Below are 22,893 nucleotides of genomic sequence, written 5' to 3'. Positions count from 1 at the left end.
TTTTTTTTTTTTTTTTTTTATGTCTATAGGACACTACGTACATGCAAGGATGTGTTTGGTCATCCAGGTAGCATTTGGAAATGCATATTTAATTTGATAGTATTTGCAAAACACAGTTTGTTTTTTTTCAGAATGACTTGCAGTTGCGGTGTGGAAATGCTTCCGTGTGTTAGAAGATGGTTGTACCATGCTGCTGAGGGGGGGAAAAAAAAATGCGTAATTTAATAGTGAGGTTACGTATATAAAAGCTAAACTACAACGTGAAAAATTTAGCAATTGATGGAGGGAAGCTTTCAGTAAGATAACTGCGAACCAGCCCTTCCCTCAGACCTCACCTCACTGCTAAGGTAAGGGTAGAGGCTGATTTGCTTAGAAAGCATCAGATTGGTAGGAACTCCAGTATGGATCGCATAAATTATGAAACCATACTAACTGAAAATATAGTTTAATATACCGAACTCAAAAGAAATTGAAACTCTTACCTTTAAATAAACAAGAAGTCTACTTTCAGCTCCTGTGTGTTGCCAGATGCAGTTTGTTACATACTTCTGTGGATCACAGGGTCCAGGAGGAGGCAGGTTCCATTCCACCACCAATATTTTTAGGTTTCTTTTTCCTTTGAGGCTTTGCTACCAGCAACAGGACTTTAACAGTTTCTTCACACGAGCAAGAATAGTAATGAACTGCTTGTTTTCTTGTAGCAGGGAGGTGCCAGTGTCTACTCTCAGTCCTTGGAGGAAGAGGTGACCAGGTTGAAGTGCCTAGTTAGGACTCAGGAGGAGAACATATTACTCTGTTTCCCCCAAACTGTAAATCAAAGGTCACCAAAGGAAAGAAGGCTGCAGGTAGTGCAGAAGCAAAGAAGGCGGCCCTGGATCCTTCCATCTTCTTCCTGTGCAGATGGCAGTGCCTTTTACTGGAAGAAATGCATCTTGGATTTGAGAGTTGTATCATGTCTACCATATCAAGGAATTGTAATAATCTAATAGTGTAGAGTCTTACATAAACTTCTTCATATTATATAGTTATTAGAAATCATTTTGAGGGAGTAAAGGGCAGCTGTAATAAATAATATTTCAAAACCTTGTGTTAAAAAGCATTTCATTCATCACTCTAAAAAAAATATATTTCATAAGAGGTTTTTTCAGTTTTTCCCCAAATTTCCAATTTTTCCATTGGGGAAAAAAAGCCTTGGAAAAAAATGGAAAAAAACCCATTTTTTTTCTGAATTGTTCTGGGGTTTTTTCCCTGGCCTTCACATCTCTACAAACAAAACAGTCCTACAAACCAGCTAACATGTATAGCGATCTCCGTTTGCTTTCAGAGTCGCTGATCTAAAGTAAACTCTTGCAGGCAGAGTGACAGGGTTGGGTTAGCACCTGCCATTTTATAGTCCAGAATAGATTAGGACAATCCTGCTTCCCATCCTCATGCTCTTTCAGAGGTGAAATAAGAATCCAGTATGCTGCCTTTTCTTGTTCAACCTGCCTAGATCAGTCTATACCAGTTGCCGGTTACAGAATTAGAGAAATGAAGTAGAGGAACATTTGAATTGACTTGCCTTATATACTGATAGAAGTCTTCTCTGGCTGAGCAGCATGTATTTTCCTGCTGAGTGGAAGGGAAGAATACCACCCTTCACAATCTGAAACTGCAGGAGCTTAATTAAGGGTTTTTATTCCCTTCTCATTTTATTGCAGCCTATGGTTATGGCCAGGACTATGTAAATTGGCAGGGTGGGGAAGCAAGTAGAATGCCAGCCATGTACTTAGGATGAATCTAGAAGAGGCAGTTGCAAGCACCAGTCTGCTTTGGATGCATTTGGTATAGAAAAGCATCCAATATTTGTGACCTTTTGTATGCTTCATTTTCGTGTCGTAAACATGCTTGGCCCCTTCTGATTGTAACTAGGGGGAGAAGCAGACATTACCTGATGTTGCCTGTCTGCCTCCATAACAATTTTTATGGTGGCACAAACAGACATCCCTACCTTTTGTTGTGCTATATCAGTGGCCCCAACAAAAAGTATTATTGCAGCAGATGCCTATTTGCTCTGTGGCAAGAGAGTACGAGCAGTCCAGAGCTGCCTACACTCTCCAGCCACCCCAGATGGGTGCTCTGGGGACTTGAGGGGCCTGATTCTGTGCGCCCTGGGAATTCTGGCAGGATTGGGCCTCTCAAGCCCCAGGAGTGCGTGCCCCACTTACAGATGAGTCCCAGGGAATCTTATGATGCCTCTCTGTAAGCAGGGAAGGTTGGAATTCCTGCTTACAGAGACCTGCCCTGATATCTCTTAACAAAACTTGGCTCTTCTGGACTTTTTCCATCTGTCCCTTCCTTTTCTGCTTCCCACAGTTTAGTCCGTGGCTGAAAACTCAGGCATTGGGAATAAGCGTTCAACCTGGTGTGAAGGGAAACGAAACCACATAGCCCCCTTTGTCGATAGTCAGTGCTAAATTTCTGTAAAATCCAGTTCTGTGCCTTCAAATAATAATGGGTAGAGAAAGCTCTGTTCAGAAATCTCTTTGGTGATTGTATTAAAATAACAGAGAAGGGGGCAAGCAAATATGGACCAAAAACTTTTTCCCCCAGAAGTGTTGGAGACTAACAAAAATCTTACACTTCTTTCCAACAGTGACCTGAATCCCACAAACCCGACATGCCCTGTGATTTCTCATGCAAGTGACTGTTCAAAATATGGTAGGTTTTGTGTGGACAAAGCAGGTAGTTCAGATGTCTTCATTCCATAGAAATCCAAATATAAATGATAAATGGATATGTAAGTGGCATGGTGGATATAGGCTGCTTTTCCTTGCCTGTTGGCATAATCAAGATCTTTCGTTGAAGTAATTTTAAGATTTAAGTGCAATGCCATCTTTTCTTAGTTGCTGGCCTAACTGCTGCCTCCTTAGTGTCATTTTATAAGCTCCTGAGGAGACTCAGAAGAGAGTAAGTGGTTATAAGAATACTGATAAGGGTGAGGAAAAGACAGGAAATGCATGGAGAGGAGCATGCATCGGATACTTGAGTGCTGAGAAAAGGAAGATTCTGATTTAGAATAGTTTGCATAGAGTTTTAGAGATGTTCTAATTTATTCTCTGTGTTGTTGTACTCTCATAGCTGAAGAGAAATATCCTCATGAGGCAGCCTACGATGCATTTCTTTGTGGATCAGGTAAAATATAATGTTCTGTAAGGGTGTTTTTACATGTGTTCTGAGCATGCGGGGGAAAGGGAGGAGGTGGGGGCTCTTGAATTAGAGTGGCTCTGAGAGAGACTAATTTAAACGCCCGCAGTGTTTTATGTGTTCAGTGTCCTGTGCTTCAACATGATGGTGGGGGTGTTTTTAACTAAAGCTTGTTTGTTGAGTTCTAGTTAAAGTGCCCCTGCTGCTATTTTGAAGCACAGAGATGCTGAGCATGCAAGATGTGGAGGCTGCAGGAGCATGCTCATTAGCACACTTCAGCAGACTCAGTTAATCAAGTCTGTTCCAACACATTGTAATTGCAGCATCCCTGCACATCTACAGGCACCCTAAAAATGTAATTGAACAGAAGTTTTTTTTCCCCAGCTAAATTCCATATTTGCATGACATTTATTCATTACTAGGTAACATTTCTTATTTATTGGTAAATTAGTAAAATATCCTTTTGGCTTTGTTTTAAATGTGTATACTTACATGTTTCCTTGCGCTTGTAAGTTTTTCCTCATTCCATTTCTTTTGAGTCAGAAAGTTATTTTAGTTGTGTTTCTCCAGCATTTTTGTAATGCCATCCCTTTTTTTGTCTGTCCATCTAGTTCTTCTAAAAGTAGCTCACTTGCTCCTATGCAGAATGCCATGGTGAGTAATGTTCATTAACTTCTCTTTGGGAATTGTGTTGTTTGTGGCTCTTCTGGAAAATAGTTCTAGTTTGCTAATCTATGGAGCACTGAAACCAAGCTATTCTCTTAGCAGTAGATGTGCCCCCTCTCTCTCTCTCTCATATCGCTGAGGCACATTGACAAGATAGCTTCAGGGGTATGTGAACTGCCATGCACTTGCTGTATCTGTTGTGTACACTGAGGATTGTTCACCAGTACCATGTTTATACTAGACGAGGGGTTCTCAAAGTTTTTTTATGCCACAGCCAGGCAAACCACGGCCTGGAAGTGGCTGCGGCCTGGCAACCCGTGGCCCAGCCATCACAGCCGACCATGGCTGGAATTTCCGGCCAGTAGACGGGTAAGGATACCCCCACATGGGGACGTGGGCCAAACCCTGCACTGCCACAGGCCCTGCAGAAGGAGCCGTGGCCTCTAAACCCAGCTCTGGGGGGCTGCGGTCTGCGGCCACTTCTGGTCCAGCAGCTGACCATGCTGTGGACTGGCAGCTGACCCATCGTGGCCCGGCACTGGGCCGCGGCCTAGGAATTGAGAACCTTGATCTAGACCATTGGGGTGTTGAAGAGCCAACCTATGGAGTTGTTTCACCTGCCCCACATTGCTCCTGGGGGCAGGGCCTGCCAGCAGATTCCCAGCTATAGCACCAGGGGTGTGAACAACAGCAGTGTTAATCCATGTCTTGTTGCCAGGTGTGGATCTGACATAGGGGCCAGAGTGAGTTTGATACCCCTGGTCTAGAGAAATTATCCTTGCTATCCTCTGCCCTTTAAAAAGGCTACTGTAGCTGTGAATTCTCCAAAGCCACATTGTTATATATTTGATGTAGTACAGATTATTATGTGTTGTTTTTTGTCATCATGTGTGTTTGTTTTTTCTGGCACAGTGACACAAAAGAGAATGGTCCCTCTTTCTCTCAATATCTAAATGTATTAGCTAAGTACCTGAACCAGGTGAATCTCATCCGAGCTTCTGTCTCAAAAATTGTGAGTACAAATTGCTGCATATTTGTTTTATACTCTCTCTGAATCACAAAGTTAGTACATCAGCTGCTCCTGTTGGTGAGTGAAAGAAATTGTCGAGCTGGTGTCTGACTGTGCAAAGGCTTCTCAGTGACAGTATAGTTGATCTTTTTTTAAACGCCAAATATGTAGGTCATCTGTTTTATCATGTTACAAATTAAGTATATTCTTTCTCTGCAACCAAAATGCCCCTTTTCTCACTGCAGCAGTTATAATGGAGTGGAACTGCAGGAGAAACGGTTGTCTGGGTATTCCTGCTTCCACTCCTGTGATTAGTAGCAAAGGATGCCATGAGAGAGACTGATTGATGTTATCTTGTTTCTTTATTTTCTTGTGGACTCTGATGACTTGCATTTTGGGTTGTGTGACCCAAGGATAAAAAATAATGCCCTGTTGTTGTAGAGCAGGTACTACTTATCTTGAATGTCACTCTTTGCTGCTTTTTCCTTTTCCCTTTTTGTGATTAATTTTGGAAATATTAAAAACAATAGTCAGATGTGGATTAAATCTTTGGCTTGGTTTTTACCTCATTATTTTCCAGAATTTCTCTGGTGCAGATGTCTCCAGCCGCCATCTCCCTCTCCTGATTGCCAGTGTTCAGGGGTGGCCTGGGGTGAATGAAGAGCAGATCTATCAGGAGCTGAAAGGTCTGTGTAGGTTTGATGTCAGGCAGCTGACCAAGAACCAATTCCTGCTACTCTCCAATAATTTTAAGAAGTAAGCAATAAAAAAATTCTGAACCTCTCACCCAATAACCCTCCCCCCATTTCCTTTTGTTCTACTGCTGATGTTTTATATATCTATATAAGGGATTTTTTTGTCCCAGCTTCAAAAGACAGTAAGGGCTGCATGGGAGAAGTACCTCATGATGCAATTCATTTATTACAGCGTCAGGGTTGTTTTGGAAGATTATAAAGATTACCCCAATTTACGGATTTCTTTCTATCACTACTGGAGGCACTCACCACAAGTGAACTGCTTGCTACAGTAAGTGGCAATGATCTATTGTAAATAATAAGGGATCTGGGTTTTCTGTTTCCCACGAAAAAACGGAAAAAAACATAGATTTTCCCCTTTAACTGAGAAAAATGCAGATCACTCATTTTAATGGAGAAACGCATGGATTTTCTACTTTTGCAAAGAGCTCTTGGCAGGTGGGAGAGTTCCAGCCTGCAAGGGGCTGGGGGGAGTGGGAGGAGGGTGGCCAGTCGGGGAGCACCATGTGCATGTACATGCACATGGCAGCCTGGAGAGCAGCTTTGGCAGGTCAGTCTGGTTGGGGGGGGGGGCAGGGGGAAGAATTGAGGGCCCAGTAGGGAGGGAGGAAGGAAGTTGGGCAGAGCTGGGGCTGGGGCTGCTGCCTAGCCAGCGGGTGTGTGGGGCTTGGGGCCTGGGGCCACAATGTATGGCTTCAGGTCCTGGGCAGGGAGTGGGACGGGGCCACTAGTGGCCCATCCGGGGGGTGGGGGAGGGCTGACTCTCTGTTTCTGTGTGTGCTTCTGAGGGGGGTGGGGGAACCATGTGCCCCCAGATCTGTGTGCAGGGTGGGGAGGGTGTGGGCTTGGGCTTCCCACCCTATTCCCCCTAACTCAGGGCTTCCACAGCCCACTGGGCAGGGCCCAGTGCAGCAGGGCTGGGCAGGGAAGCTCTGTGCTGCTGCAAGCTCCACGTCACCCTGGTGAGGCACACCGCCCCCCTCACCCGCCCATCTGGCAGCAGCAGGGGTGGTGGCTTGGAGTTGTGCCCCTCACTGCTGCCAGGTGGGCAGGGGGTGCCTCGCCAGGGTAGTGTGGGGATCACAGCTGGGGCTCAGGCACTGCTGCAGCCAGTGGGGGGCTCCAGCCCTTGGTTTCTGGCCCCATAGTCCTGGCAGTTGGAGAAGTGGAGGGCTGTGAGTGGGGGGCAGGGGGGACCAGCAGGGTCAGGAGGGCTGTGGGGTGGAGAGTGATGGACATGAACCCATGTCCTGGTTTTCCATGGTAAAAAAACTCAAATCAAACACCAAAATGTATAGGTATTTAGAATTTAGTTTAGTATATTGATTGAGGCAGTGGTAGGCTTCCAAATTGCTTTAAAATTGAGAATATATCAATAAAACATTGTGTTCAACTGATACTTATATACATAGTGGCGTTTCATTTTAATTGCAGGTTTTGGGGGTTTTATCAGAGAATTTGTGACTTTTATGAGAGAACCAGAATCCCTGATGATAATCCATTCTGACCTCCCTTCTGCTGTATATCTGCAACTGAATAATTTGCTACCAATTAAGTAATGTGTGACACTAACAAATAGTGAACCCTAATGAAAATATCTTTTAGGCGAGGCTTCTGTAGTGACTTAAAAAGCTTGTGTAAATTATTCTGACTTGGATCACCAATTAAATGTTCTTTTGTGGACCTCCCAAAACCATCACGCTGTCTTCATTGATGGATGCTAATCTGTACAAGGCTCAAGATTGCAATGACCAGTGGGGGAAAAAGTGGAGAATTAAAGTATGTGCGACGGGAGGGGAGAGAGAGGGAAGAGTTAAAACTTTCACGAGTTTGTAAAAGCAGTGAGGCAGTGCAGGAAAATGTTATTATTAGACCTGACATATTTCAGGGAGGAGTCGCACTTTCAGAAGCACCTCTGTAATTGTAAACAGCTTCAACAATATTTCAATATTCTTTTCTCTTGTAGGATTTGTGGCATTGTGGCCTCCTGGTCTCTTTTGGCTTTTGTGCTTGGAGGATCTCTGTGCCAGCCGGTTTAAGTTTCTTAAACATCAGGAATGCTGATCTTAGCCATGTGCTCATATACCAGGATGTCCCTTTGCTTTTTCTATAGTCTGTTAACAACATGATGGTCAGTAAAACATTTTTACCTTTTCTACTTTGTGCCTGTCTTGGTTTTTTTATGTCCCAAATATGAAGGAAAATTTGTTCTGTTTTAAATAGACTAAAACTTGTACAATCCTCTATTGAAGAAGAAGTGGAATGGTGTGACCCCACTGTTTGATGGGGGCATTTTAATGTTGTTGATTCTTCAGGATCAACTAATAGCTGAGTTCTGTTCCCATGGCTGTACTGTCACAAAAAGTGCTATTTCATGCACACTTAAATTGTAGTTCAGGGAAGTGATGCAATAGAAGCAGCCGCTTAAACTTTAGTGATCTTTCAGCTGTAACTGAGGGAGGATATTACAGTTCCCCAAATGTCTGGGTCCTGAAAGGTTTTTAGATACAAGAAAGCACACAAGCCTGTAGAATTGCTACTCATGTTTGAGCACTTTGTCAGAACAGAAGTGGCCATTCACATTAGTCTGAAATCAGGCAGAAGATAGGGCCTGGTGGTAGCTTAGGGTGCCTATACATGAGCTGGAAGGCTGTTCCAGCACTAATTACGGTGTGGGTAATTGGGTATTCTTGTCTTTAGTAGATTTCTGGTGCACATTCATTCTGGTGCACAGTTAATGAATGCACACTGGAAATCTATTAAAGGCAAGAATACCCAATTATCTGTGGGGGCACATTTCTCACAAGAAAACCATTCTCTCTCCAATCTCACAGTTCTAATCCTCAAAGAGAATTTACAGAACACCTTTCACAGACAAGCCTACAAATTTCACTTCATCAACCTCCTGGATACAAACAATCATGGACTAAACATAGACATTGGATTTATGCCATGTTATAACCTGCCTGACATCTGACTCCCCAGCTACCTCTCCACTATTTACCTTCTACATTCATCCCCCTACTCCCCCCACCCCAAGCCTGTCTCTCACCCCCTAACTCCTCAATTTACATTTTCACTGACTGCCTTTCTTGCCTGCGTTGCATTCCAGCCTCTGGCTTTACTGTTCATTCCATCCAGGAAGAGCACACGCCAACTGCAGATGCTTCCTCACCCTGATGAAGAGAGAGTTCTGGAGATTTTTTTTGTAAATTAAGTGACTGTTGCATTTGGGGGATCCACCAAGAGTTGGGAGGGGACCTCCAGCCATCTATACTGCAGCTATTCTTGTGATGGCAGTATAGTGAGTCATGTCTGAACTTACTTTTAAGCTTACGAGTTTGGCTGCTTGTACAGTCTAGCCCTGCAACATGAAACTTAGCACAGGCTACAAAACTCACCCAAGAACCTGGGTAACTACTCAAGTGGGTTAGCCAGTGCTATTTTATCTGTGCTACAACTGGAACCCATGCCAGCAAGTTTAAAGCTTGCTCAGATTGGTCTACACTGCACTGTACTATCAGCAGTCCTATGTAAGTGCAAGCTATATACACTACTTTCCCAAATGACCACCTGAGTTTTGTCTTTGCCCTTGTCCTTTCTCAACTCAACTACTTCCTCTGTTGTCTCCTGTTGTTCTCTTTCTAACCTAGAATATAAAATCTTTGCAGCAGGGATTTTTTTCTGTAAAGATCTCTACACTGGTATAGCGTTTAGTCTATAAGTAGGATCTAATAATGAAGGCTATATAATGATAATGAAGGCTGTATTCAAATTTATCTGTCTGATGCTTGTACAGTCCAAAGCATTAAGCAGCTATTTACTAAAGAGGAATCTTGAAAGTATACACATTTTAGACCAGTTTTGTAAGTTTATTTCAAATACACTAAAAGGTTGGTACACTAGCCATAACCATAACACTTCGAAGTACAGAGACTGCTAGGTGCTAAGAGTAGAGCACAGACCTTTTAACTCAGTGTAGTTCTCCTGTCAGGAGTGATGTAACTAGGGCTCGGTGAGAGGGGCACCTTCCCCAGACACCAAGCTAGAAGGCTGGCTAGAAATATCCCCAACCCTGCAGCGTACCCATGTCAGGAACTCCCAAAACAGCCCACAGTTACTGCAACAGCTGAGGTGGCCAGAGGACAGCATATGTGGTGGCAGCAACAGCCCAGCCGAGACTGTTTAGGAGTTCCTGGCATAGGTAAGAGAGTGCTACCTCCCACCCCCATGCTGGGAGCTGGGTGCCCACCACCCCACTCTCCCACAGTATTTTCCCTGGATTCCAACTCTTTTTGTTACACCTCTGCCTGTCAGCAATGGTGGGATGTTCTGTCAATAATCTACTTCAATATCAATAGAGAGAGACTTTAAATACTTGATACAAAACCTCCTGCAGATATAAAACACAACAAAATTAAAACTAAAAATATCAACTTGAAACCAATGTAAAAAAGGTATGTTAGATGGAGAATATGGTTGGAGAAGTTAGGATGTTCATGATGGATCCTGATGAACTTCCTGCTGAATTTTAAGGCATATGAAGTGACAATTTTATTTTTCTCTGTGTACCTAAATTATTTCGACTGTGCTAGAAAGACACCAAGAGATTTAGCTTGAAGTTGTAATAGAGTTAAGTGAAAAACAGGACCTGATAGTTAATCAAGCGGAGACTAAGAATGCTGACAGAAGTGATGTTTTGTTGTGCGATCAGCCCCCTGAAAGTGCTCTTCAGTGTCCCCTGGCAGAAGTGCAGAGCACTTTAAATGAACTCCATTACATGAGGGTTCAGATGAAGGCACTCCAGTGTGGAGCACCTTCAATAACTTCTGTCAGTGCCTGCCCAGGAGCAGGGTTGGGCTCATGCAGCCTGGCCCTGCTGCTGGTACTGCATGGGGTGCTCCAATTCACACCCCCAGCACAGGCTGGGCAAGCCCTTGACAGAGCTCCCTCCTCTCCATCCCCCACAACCCCTCTCATCCTGAAGACAGCACCAGAGCTGGGGCAGGGGAAGGTGCTAGGGGAGAGAGGCTGCAGACATGTAGCCAGCTCCAAAGTGGAGCTCGATTTCCCCCACCCCCTTGGACCCAACAGAGAACATCCAACACCAGGGGTGTTGCTGTAACTCATGGTGCTTCCTGTGAAGTCCCATGAATTACAGTGGGGAGCTGCACGTCTGTCAGTGCCCAAAATATAGGGTCAGGATTATAGGGTCTGTCTTGATTTAAATGGGACTGTTTTCTTCTTATGCCGTTGATGGATGATTACCATAGACAATAACTCTCTTTATGATCACTTTCCATATGCTTAGAGTTACTGTGGGGCCAGCAAGGGACAAAATATGCCACTCAAAGTTGTAGAAGAAAAACAAATATGTGCATAGAAATCAGCTGATTGACTGAAACTTTTCCCAGATTCCCGCTGTATAAAATCATTTGCAATTCATTAACATAATCTATTCTAACCTTCTACACACACAAATTATATAAAATAAACTATGCTGGCTTCAAACTGCTTCCAATTCCCCTGGAAGTTAATGGGAGTTTTAGCAGTGATTTAAATTGGAACAGGATTAGGGCCTAAGTTATGTAACCAGAGCATTTTAACTTCAAGACATTGTTTGCAATCATGTCTAGCTGAAGAGGGAGAATAGTGGAAAGAATAGGGTACTCAGCTGAGATTTAGGAAACCTGGGTTTGATATTAGCCACAACAGTTTCTGTGTCTTGACAACTCATTTGCTCTACCCTGTATCTCAATTTGGCATCTCTAATGTGGAAAGAATAATTTGTTCTTACCTCCTACGGTGTTCCCAGGATAAAAGACTTTGTGAATGTGAAGTATTTAAACAATGATGAAAGTTCTTATAAGTACACAGGTAAATTTATGGCCAGCATTCATTATTCTTATGTAATGGCTATTCGGTCACATGATGTCCTATTAAATTTCCCAGTACATCAAACACAGCAGCCACCCAAGAACTGATACACTTTGTCTTAGGAGACAAGCCAAAAATTTAATGATTCTGGAGAGTAAACTACTTTTTCATCCTTTTGAGTCTTGTTGGTAGGCCTATTAGGGAAGTCTACTGCTCTACAGATGGGATGGGGGAACATTGCTGCTTCATTGCCCTATATTACCAACTACCACAGCTACCTTCATGCCACCAGCTTTGTCAGGGTGGACCACTGCAGGTGGTCACCAACTCTGAGTTACCATAGGCGCTGTGTGTAGGGGGGCTGGGAGGTGGTTTTGTGGGGGGTGTGCATGCATGAGGAGCACAGGTGCCCCAGCAGCTGTGGATAGCAGGGGACCCTATGGGTTGTTCTGGTGCAGTGTGTGTCCACTAACCTGAGATGCTGGCCTAGTGCTAGGACTCATCTGGGGCTCGGTGGGGGCATGAGGCAGAAGGAAGGCCAGATGAGCAGGCAGCAGGCAGGACTCCCCATGCAGGAAGCCTAGCCCAGCAGCACGGAGCTGCCACACAGTGCCACCTGGCTGGCCTTACCCTCAGCAGTGGTGGTGGTGGCTGGGGAAGGGGGACACTGCAGCAGGTTGGTAATGGCGGGGCTGCCCAACTGCACTGCCTTCTCGCTGAGCACTGCAGCCTTGCCCTTGGCTCAGCCCTCAGCGCCCTCCTTCCAGCCTGTCATTCTGCCTCGCAGTGCCTGCTGCTGCCACCCGGGCGCATTTTATCCTGCTGCCCTGGCTGGCCAGCTCCAATCAGCTCCGGGCATGGCTAGGAAGGGCAGGACTTGCTGACCAGGCCCTGGGATTAATTGCCACTGATGTCCCCCAATAGCTTCTGCCCAGCACAAGCAGCAGGGCAGGGCGTGCATATGTGTAGCCCCACCTGACAACAGTGCCCTGGGCAGCCACCCACGCTGCCCACCCTAAAGATGGCTCTTGTGTACAGGGATACAAAAGAGAGTAGAATTTGATCTATATTAGAAATCAACATCATTCTATACTCAAGAGTCTTACTGTTTTACATTAATTTGTGACTAATTCTAAGCACATTTATTTTAAATACAGTGTAATGAAAGTTTTAGATACGCAGTTGAGTCAAGTTAAATACAGCATAATAAAAGCTCTAGATTCACACCCTCCCCCTTAACCCTTTGGACTAGTGTGGGCTGGCATGCCATCTATACACCCAGCTTCTGTAACCAGGAACTCAACAAGGAAGTAATTGCGGTTATGATGTCCATCCAACTGGCACTCCTCCCCCTCTCCCACCCACAAACTTGGATGAAAGCTGGGTCCACCCTTAGCATGGGTCTAGAGCAAGGCTTGAATTCATGCCTCTGGAGTTGTAATGAGATGCCACCAAGCCCCCTTAGATGCACAGTGCAATCACTTATTTATGCATCTCGTGCCTGAAGAAAAAAAAAGCTGGAACAGTAGCATACTAAGAGTTTCACTCAGCTATTTATGTAAATTGCCAAGCAAAACTGATTCTGCATCATCACGAGTTTTCTGCCCCAGAAAACTAGCCGGAATCATGTTCTGTTATGTGTTTTCACCAAAAGACAGGAAATGTCGCAATATAGGAGCTGAAGGAGATCTCTGCAGAGATGTGAGTTGTGGCTCCCTAATGCTGCGGTGGTGATCTTGCTGACCTGAAGTTAACTAAAGTCTTAAAAGGATTTGATATCCAACATGAAATAATTTTATGACAGCTCAATCTGTAGATGTTAGCTTAGAGGGGAAGGAGGGGTGACAATCTATTGGATGGAATATATGCCATCCTCCCCAAGCCAAGGTAAGGACTGTGGGGAAAATACTTTGTAAAATAGAGCAGAAATCACTTAATGCAGGATGTAGAAGTCCCTTTCCACTGAAGAAATGTCCTTTCCCCATAAGGTCCCAGGTTTTTACCATTAAAAGCACTTTGGGGCAGCCAGGTCAGGAATGTCTCCTGTATCCATTGGAGTAGGAAATGCCTCCTTCTTTACCCTTGCCAACAGATAGTTCAATTTTTATTTTAAGGTGCACCCTCCTGCTACATCTCATACCTCCTGCTGAGGCAGGACACCTTGCTGACTTCATAGCGCCAGTGGAAAAGGGAGATTCACAGAATGGGAAATAGCACTGTCTGGAAGTGGGAGGTAATTTTCATATGCTGCTGAAACTTCAGCAACTCCATGCTAAGGAGTCTGGCCTCTAGTCTGTCTCGCCTGCTGTTGTGTCTCAGATGAAAGTGGTCCCTTTTTAGTTAGCTAAGTGCAAAGGGCTATTATGCTGCTTACTGGACTTGTCTACTTCACTTCGCAGACTATATAGCATTTGGTCACAATGAGGCCCGTAGATACAGTTACATTAATATTTTCTCATGTACTGGTGGTTTAGGAAGATAAATGGAAAAGGAACACGAGGGACAAATATATTCTTAACAGATTTAATCAACAACTAGTTAATAGCTCTCGGGACATTAGGAGAGTTGAGTTTCCAGATTTTTATACAGATGAATACACAGTTTTCTTTCTGGCCATAGGAGACGGGACAAAGGAGCAAAGGCTTTAAGTTGCAGCAGAGGAAATGTAGGCTGGAGATTAGGAAGAACTTTCTGATTATGTTGGAGCAGGCTACCTAGAGAAGTTATGGAATCTCCATCCCTGGAAATTTTCAAGAGCAGGTTAAACAGATACTTGCCTGGGATAGTTTAGTCAGGGTGATCCGGTCTGAGCACAGGACTGGACTAGATGACTTGACAAGGTCCCTTTCAGCCCTATCTTCCTATGATCCCATGAATAATTATTTCCATTGCTGGGGATTTCTGTTGGTTCCACTGCTAACTAATCATTTGCTCTTAACAGCTCTAGTCTTGGTTCTGTTTCTCTTTTCTAACTAATGTTTCCGTCCCATCTTTTAAGGCTCTCTGGAGCACCACATGGATTGGCTCCTTGAACCATTGCTGCTTGGGCCTGTACTTGGGCCTATACTCTTTAGCATCTTTATTAATGACATGGACATTGGTGTCAGAAGCGGACTGGCCAGTTTCGCTTATGACACCAAACTCTGGGGTAAAGCATCCACACCTGAGGACAGGAGAGTGATCCAGGCCAACCTTGACAGGCTCAGAAATGGGTGGACGAAAACCTGATGGCGTTCAACACCAAAAAATGCAAGGTACCTCCACCTTGGGAAGAAAAACCCATAGCACGCTTATAGGCTCTGCAGTGCTACATTTGCTAATACCATGGATGAAAGGGACTTGGGGGTCATGATTGACCGTAAGATGAATATGATCCCTCAGTGAAATGTCACAGCTGGTAAAGTGAGCAAAACTCTGGCTTGCATCCATAGATGCTTCTCAAGCAAATCCCAGTATGTCATCCTCCTGTTGTACTCAGCCTTGGTGAGGTTGCAGCTGGAGTACTGCATCCAGTTCTGGGCTCCACAATTTTAAAAGTATGTGGAGAAGCTTGAGAGAGTGCAGAGGAGAGCCACGTGCATGATCAGAGGGCATGAGAACAAGCCTTATGATGACAGGCCTAGCGCCATGGGACTCTTCAGCCTGGAAAAGCACAGGCTCAGGGGGGACCTGGTGGCAGCCTATAAGTATATAAAGGGGTGTACATCAGGATCTGGGGGGAACAGCTGTTCACCAGCCCATTTCAGGCTGGACATAAGGAAGAATTTATTTACTGTCCGATCCCCCGAGGCCTGAAACAGACTGCCACCAGAGGTGGTGCAAGCACCTACTCTGGAGTCCTTTAAGAGACATTTGGATGTTTATCTTGATGGGATCCTTTGACCCAAGATGACTTTCTGCTCCTGGGGCAGGGGGCTGGACTTGATGATCTCCTGAGGTCCCTGCCAGCCCTAATGTCTATGAAATCTATGAAATCTTTCCCTGTGCTTTTACTCACCTTTACATTTACTGTATTCATCTAAAGTGCAAACTGAAATCCTAAAGTGAAACTCCAGGCATTTAGAACATCACATGTGCAACTCACTAACTTAAATCAGAGCAAGAAAAGAGTATAATAGTAACCAAATAGCTACCTTTGTTTTGTAGTATATAAAACAATGAACATTATTTTCTTTTCTAGTTTTCACAAATGGATAGCACCGACAAGCTTGATACAGTCTGTATTTTCACTAAAAAGAGGCTGCTAGGAATTTCTTTATTGGAAATCTCACTGATTAATAGTATATCCTATCAGGAACCTCTGATCACGTAACAAACTAATATAATATTTGGTTATAAATATGGATAGTATAAACAGAACATAAAGACCTTTGTTTAGTGTCATGAGCTAAATAACATACAATCAACTAAGAAGTCAATATACTAATAATAAATAGCTAGATTTCCAAAGGGATAAAACCACTACTGCATACATGCAGGTAACATAATGCTGTCCTGTACATCTTGGATGAGAACCCCCTCCCCCATAACGTTCTAGTAGGGATGCAGCATACTACCACCCACAGTAGAGTTAATTGAGGCCTGCTAACCAAAATGCATTGTCTCCAATAACTATTCATTTGCATGGAGCAGACACATCACCCAGAGAATAAAGAGCCTGTGAGACTGAACATTTCTTTCTCCTTGGATTACGACACTGACAAGTGAGCTATAAATACCATAATTTAGTAGACCATAAAAATCTGGGGAATCTGGGGAAGGATAAGAATGAAGGCTTGTTCTAAGCCCACTAGGCATCCATCTGCATCCTCAGGCAGCCAAATATCTTTAATATATGGCCCTAAATGTGTTTTCAGATTCACTTGCTACTGAGCATTGCATCAATTACTGTGTTGCCTGCTGGGAACGTGACTTGCAAGTCTTTTGCTTTACTCCACTTATAGCTCCTGACCTCTTCACTAGATCAGTAGCAGGACAGAATGAGAAGTGTAACAGGGCAGTGATGGTACACAGGACGGTGGCAACTACTGGGCTGCCAGCAGTGCTGGTGTGTCAGTCAGTAGCTGCAGCAGCTGCTAATTTTGTGCCCCCACTTATGCTTACTTATGCTACTGGATAAGATGCAAGGAGCTGCCACTACTGGACCACATCTACATTGCAAATTTACCAAGCCTGGCAGCAGCGCTGCTTTGTGCACTATTATCCCAGCATCTGCACAGCATGGACTTGGCTATGTGGTTTCTTAGAGTGCTAGCGTACATGGAAGAGTGCAGCACATTGAAGGGATCCATTGCCAGCCAAGGTACCTGCTTTCTCTGCTAACCTCTGTGTGCTCCACAGGTGATAATGATGCTCTTCCCTTTTGAATGACCTTATTCTTTCACATCAGTGGAGTTCAGCATTTTAAGTTGAGGTGGTATTTCTGGCCTGGCTGCACTATGGCCACTACTCCCCTCTGGGTGGGAGAGGAAGAGCAGAAGGAGAGATGGACGTGGCTGCCTATGTCAGAGGGAGTGGGGAGCTGGAGAGAGGAAGAAAGCTTACATTTAGCTGCAGAGCAGATCAACAGCAGAGCACAGAGCAGGGAAGGGGATGTGGCAGGGGAAGAGCTGCTTGCCACTGATCCCCACCATGCTGTGGGCCAGATCCAGCCACCTATGGGCTGTAGGTTGAACACCAATGTTTTACATAATTGGGTTTTCTGTTCAACTCCCCTCATTTGTTTTGCAGCTACTTTTGTTAGCTTCTCATTACACCACATTTTAACAGCCTTCTTCTACTTCTCAGAGTGACTGTTTTCATTTACATAATGGAGTTAAACAAAAGTCATTGTTTTATTTGACATTTAGTTTATACTGTCTCTGCTTCTTTCCCAGAACTTAGGGAAGACTTTTTGCACTTGAAAATTTTCTAACATCTTGCCCAACTTACAGCTGGTCCAATCAAAAATATCATTAAAAACACCCCCTTGCTTCTCACATTTTAAAAGGGAAATTTAAGGAAATGGTATCAGAAAGCTTTCCTAGAAGCAAAATGTCTGGTCACTTGTGATAGTGTACTTGTCCATTTTAACCCATTGTTGCCTATTAAGTTAGCATGTGATGCATCCTACCTGACATTGGGGCTGTTATATCACATACTGTGGCTAATGGTACCCAGTGGCTCATAGAGTCTGTATTGTGATCACTTACAGCAGAAGAACAGAATTATGCAAAGATAAAGAAGCTTTAAGCCTGGTGTGGGGGTGAAGAAAATTAATCAATAAGTACATGGGAGAATGTTTACATTAGGCTCAGATCACCAACCATGAATCTTAATTCTCTATCCTAAGAAAGGAGTGTCTGGACCAAGTGTGGCATGTATGCAGTGGTGGATTGCTCCAGCCACCTGTGGAGGGTTTGGGATTGAGAGTATGGTTGAGGGTAGAAAGGTAAGAAAAGCTTATTGACGTAACAAAAACACAACTATGCGTAATATAATAAGACAGATAATGACAGACAATAATAATTCATGTTGGCAACTTATTGGCAGTCCCCTCTGATGCCTGATGTATGACAAGTTTCTCTTTCCACAAAGCTTAGTGAAGTCAGGCTTCCCTGATCAGCGCTGTCTGAGAAGTACCAGGAAGGACCCTGGTATTCAGTTTTTGGGCTCCTCGAGATTCACGGGCCCACTGATCCATGTCAACAACTATTTAGTAGTTCCTTTCACAGAGCTGTATCTTCCTTCTAAATTATTTCCAGATGTGCCAGCCAATTTATAACTTCTGAGCTATGCTGATAACTTATAGCCATTCAGATTCTTTTTACATCAGCTGTCCTTAGGCTGATCAATAGCAGTACAAGCCTTGCATTCTTCTGATACGGCTAATTTTAACTACGCCACAGGGCCTAACATCACTTCTATAAGGCTTTGCTAAATTTACTAGGCCTTATACTACATACAAGGCCTCACTACATCTTAGACTAATTAGACTTTTAGCAACAACATATAGCTTAATATCTGAACAAATGACAGAAAAACACTTGGTCTAATCTTCATAAAGCCTTCAGCAAGCACCTTTATCACACAGACATAATTTTCAGCTGTCACAGTGGATTCTCCGTTAAAATTATGACAGTGAATAGAAGAGAATAGGGAAATGCTGATGGACTCTCTTGTTTACCTATGGAAGAGCCTTCTGTGGTAGAAACAGACTCTACTGAAGAAGTTAATTTATTTCAGCTGGAGCATTCCCCAGTGACCTGCAGTATGATTGGGTAAGAAATCAAGAGACATTGGCACAGGTGCCTGATGCCACCCTGAAAAGCTGGACAGTTCAAATGTAGTACCTTTTTATGCACACAAAGATGAACTTACTATACATCCAAGATATGTCACATGGGGAGTCATGTTGTTATATTTAACCAACTGCTCATAAAACAATTAGAAGAGTCACATGTAGGACATGGAGAAGTTGTAAAAATGAAGGCATTAACCAGAAGCTTAGAATGGTGGCCAGATACTGACCAACAAAAAGAATACCTTGTTAAGGGATGTATGGGGTATCAACAGGTACAGTAGATGCTCAACCAGCACCATTACACTGTCCATTGGCTGTCCATTCCTTGGCAATAGCTCCATATTGATTTTGCAGGACCATTTTTAGGGATGATATGCCTAGTGGTTGTAGATGCCTAGTCCAAATGACCAGTTTTCCGTATGAAACCCATTACAGCAACACAGACAGTAGAAAAATTGTAAAGTCTGTTTTCAAAGGCAGGATTTCCAGAACAAGTTGTATCTGCCAGTGCACCCCAGTGCAGTCAAGCTGAGTTTCAACGATTCATGAAGAAAAATGGCATTTGACATATCACCTGTGTACCATAACACCCCACCATAAATGGGTTGTTTGAACAATTTGAACAGTCTTTCAAAAATGCCTTGCTATCCATGAAAGAAGAGACAGGGCCAGTATAGCCGAAGAAGGCCCGCTTCTTGCTGGCATATTGGACTACAGCACATGCTGCAATGAATGAGATGTTGGCAATGCTGTTTATGGCCCAGAATCTGAGGTCATGGCTGGACTTACTGAAACCAGACGTACAGCAACACGTTAGAAATTGCCAACTAAGTCAGGCCATGACAAAGGGAACAGGTGCTCCTCGGCAGCCACATGTAGGCCAAAACGTAATGGCCCATGATTACTGAGGGCTTAATAAATGGTTGCCTGCAGTTGTGAGTGCAAAAGTGGTTCTTTTATCCTGTGCAGTGAAAGTGATGCCTAACATTGTTTGGTGCTGCCACGTTGCACCATTACAAGACACATGAGTGACTGCTGAACAAAGCATAGAGGCAACAGTTAGAGCCTTACGTGTTGTCGAGCCACCAGCTTTGCAACCTATGTTGACAACCAGTATTGCTACACCAGAAAGTAGCTATGCTGACCAGCCAGGACCTAATAATGCCGAGCAACCTACTTCTGGTGAGGAGACATCTAAATCCAATACAGATGAAGTAAGGCCACCTCCTCAGGACTGGTTTCAAGGGAGTGGTAGCCACAACCCAGGAGGGCTTGAAAGGGAACCCTGAGGCAGACATGCTCTTTAAAGCTCCCCAGGTGCTGCGACTCAGAGGCTGAAGGGGTCTTTCTCCTCCTCCCCTGCATGTAGAAGCAACAGCAAAGGAGTAAAGAACTCCCTTCTCCCCAGCTGCCAGTGCCATGGGACCCCAGCTCCCAGGTGCATGCCCACATTTTAAAGGGTCTGGGTGCTAGGAACTTGACACTGGGGAGGATGTTAGGCTCATGGCACCCTGTGCCTTTAAAAAGTGAGTGTGAAGCTGGGAGCCCCAACTTCATGCCTGGGTGCCTGTGGAAGTGCCCAGGGAAGCCACAGATGGGAAGCAGCTAGCTCCCCACTCCCCAGCTACACATGTAGCTTCCAACTACTTTGTTCTGCAGCTCATGTATGTGCTGCAGGGCAAAGCAGGAATCCTGCTTATGCTGGGGGAACACTGTGGGCTCCCAGTGTGGGGCTGCCTGGGCACTGGCAGTTGGCAATTCCTCAGTTGGGATTTGAGGAATTTTATGCCCCATCCCCAAGTGTGCATAACCTGCCATGGATGTCTGGCATGGCAGCTTGTGCAATTTTGGGTCTAAGGCATAAAGTTCTTCAAACCCCATGACACAATTGCCCTAACACCTTCCAGCAGCCTCAGGCCATTTTTTAAATCTCACTTGGCTTGCACTTCCTTAATCCTTAGAGCACAAAGAATAATGGATTGGAAAATATTCACTCCTGTGCCAATAAACCAGAAATTAACTGATGTGTGAAACTATAAAAAGTTTTCAAATACTATTTAGCTATTCAACTGATTTTGCTTTAGTATCCCTTGTCAGTCCTGGGTGCCTAGAGATGCATAGCCATATTTAGATGTCTCAGTAAGTGGCCTAAGTGTTGGAGAATTTGAAATGAGCTCTAATTGACTTCAGTCAGACAATAAGTTGTTCAGCTCCAACAGGATGTTGGATCATGAGTTCAGGACCCAGGCATGGTCATAAGCATGCTGTGACTAGAAAGACAAACTTTTATTTCATTAGATGAGATGGATTTACAGCAACTTCCTCTGTTTTGTGGTTTTATGTGCCTTGAAAGGGCAATTACAATCACTCTGTGATAAATGGGTTAGGTGGTTGAACAGCTGGCGCTCAGCCCAAGGAGACTTATATTTCCCTCTGATTCTTTAAGCAAGTGAGTTTTTCTTCTTACTGAGACAGATTTTATTTTACAATCAAATCACTGTATTTAAGCATTACACCAAAACAGCAGCACTCAGAGTCTGGGCTGAGCTTAGACAGCATTTGCCTGGTGTCAAGAGCCCCATGTTCCAAGCTGGGCAATGACCCTTTGGTCTCTGTAGCAACCCCCAGCACTCTGGTGATGGCACTAGCACAGGAAATAGAGTGGCTGTTCTCAGAAGAAGATCCAGGGGGTGTGGTGAAACTGTTGCACCCCCTTTCAGACCCATGCTATAGGAGCAGCAGACAGGGACTTTTTTAAATCCCTGAAGCACGTAAGAATCTCTCCAATTGGCACCCCCTCACTTCCCCTCTGTGCTCAGTTACACCTCTTAAGCCTGCCACTGCCATTGTCCCCTGCTGACCTGGGGCAGAGTGGGGTAGAGGCTCCAGAGCCATTTCTGCTCTACTCCAGCTAGGCCATGTGAAGAGCTGGGCTTAGCAGAGGACAGCAGCAGTAGCAGGCAGGTTTCTCCTCCCAACTTCATCCCTCAAATGTTTCCTGCTGGCCTGGAAGCAGATGCAGGGAGCTGAGCCTGGCTTCCAACACAGCTGGTTGCTGCAGTGCCAGCTGGGGCTGGGCAGGACCAGGACCTGGCTGGGGCTGGGAAGTGGTGGGCCAGAGGCATAAGTAAAAAGGGTGAGAGAGGAATGGGATGGGAAAGAAGGTGCTGCTGATCATGGTGGGAAAGGGAGTGGGTGCTGAGAGCAGGGGGCGGGAGAGATTCCTACCTGATTCAGGGACTTAACAAAAAAAGTGCCCGGCTGCTGCTCCACCAGCATAGTTTGCTCACCTGGTGGGAAGGAGGGAAAGGATGAAAGTGGGGGGGGAGTGCAGCCACCCTTGCAGTGCCAGTTTCTGCTCCTGCATCCTTATTTTAAAAATCCTGGATCTGGTGTGCTAGTCAGAGCAGGTGAGCATTTGTATATGAAGAGTCAGTTTGTAGAGCTGCCTGTTCAGGGATGCCTGCATTGCTGGTGGAAGGTTTGTTTACAACTCGCAAAAGTAGAGACATGCTTGCTTTCACCTGGCTATCTTGGGTACTGATAGCAGTGTGCAAGTTTGTAGAGACCCTGGTTACATACTCAGATGGCCAGCTCTTCCTGCACCCTGTGCCATAGCAGCATCATGGCTACCAGTATTCAGACTGGCTAAATTAAAGCTAGACAAGCTATGTCTGCCTACCCTGCACTTAAACACTTCTTGATCACACAATCAAGACCTGCTGGCAGTTAGAGGTACAGCTGGAGGACTTCTAGGTAAAGGCTGGAGCTGGTTCCCAGGCCTGAGTACAGGGAAGACTTGAGCTGAGCAGAAGGGAAGGAATAAATATTGGAGACAGTTCAACAAGGACTGCTGAAGTTTCTGAAAAGGGAAGAAGTGTTTGAGAGTTTGTGAATTCTTTAATTACTTCTGGTTAGACACAAAGAAGACCTAAGTTTAGAAATAATTTTATTACCTTGGACACTTGATAAAAGATTGGTATATATTTTTTTCCTATGTACATTTCTGCTATACCTGGATATACTGAATGGCTCTCCAGAGATTTTCTCTGTTGCTTCTCTTTACGTTGCTCTTTACTGAGCTGAAATACTATTTTGCATATATCAACAACCGCATC

The 22,893-nt window shown here is 44.5% G+C and overlaps 1 protein-coding gene across 5 annotated transcripts in view; it reads left to right on the top strand.

The window, feature by feature from the left end:
• The window catches only part of PNLDC1 (PARN like, ribonuclease domain containing 1), a 37,442-nt gene extending 29,672 nt beyond the window's left edge, over positions 1-7,770 (top strand). For 4 of the 5 annotated variants that reach the window (XM_019527597.1, XM_019527594.1, XM_019527598.1 and 1 more), the window contains 7 exons: positions 2,636-2,700; positions 3,121-3,174; positions 3,798-3,840; positions 4,765-4,864; positions 5,442-5,617; positions 5,789-5,887; positions 7,583-7,770. In XM_019527597.1, coding sequence (XP_019383142.1) covers positions 2,636-2,700; positions 3,121-3,174; positions 3,798-3,840; positions 4,765-4,864; positions 5,442-5,617; positions 5,789-5,887; positions 7,583-7,655 — 610 coding nt within the window. In that variant the 3' untranslated portion in view covers positions 7,656-7,770. Of the gene's footprint in view, positions 1-2,635; positions 2,701-3,120; positions 3,175-3,797; positions 3,841-4,764; positions 4,865-5,441; positions 5,618-5,788; positions 5,888-7,050; positions 7,533-7,582 lie in introns of those variants that run through there. The other variant, XM_019527595.1, reaches the window with a different exon arrangement.
• Positions 7,771-22,893: the final 15,123 nt, after the last annotated feature.

Source organism: Gavialis gangeticus, unplaced genomic scaffold (assembly GCF_001723915.1).
Source record: "Gavialis gangeticus isolate Ggan-Ray unplaced genomic scaffold, GavGan_comp1, whole genome shotgun sequence".
Taxonomy (NCBI): Eukaryota; Metazoa; Chordata; order Crocodylia; family Gavialidae; genus Gavialis; species Gavialis gangeticus.
This window is presented reverse-complemented; position numbering and strand designations above follow the sequence as displayed.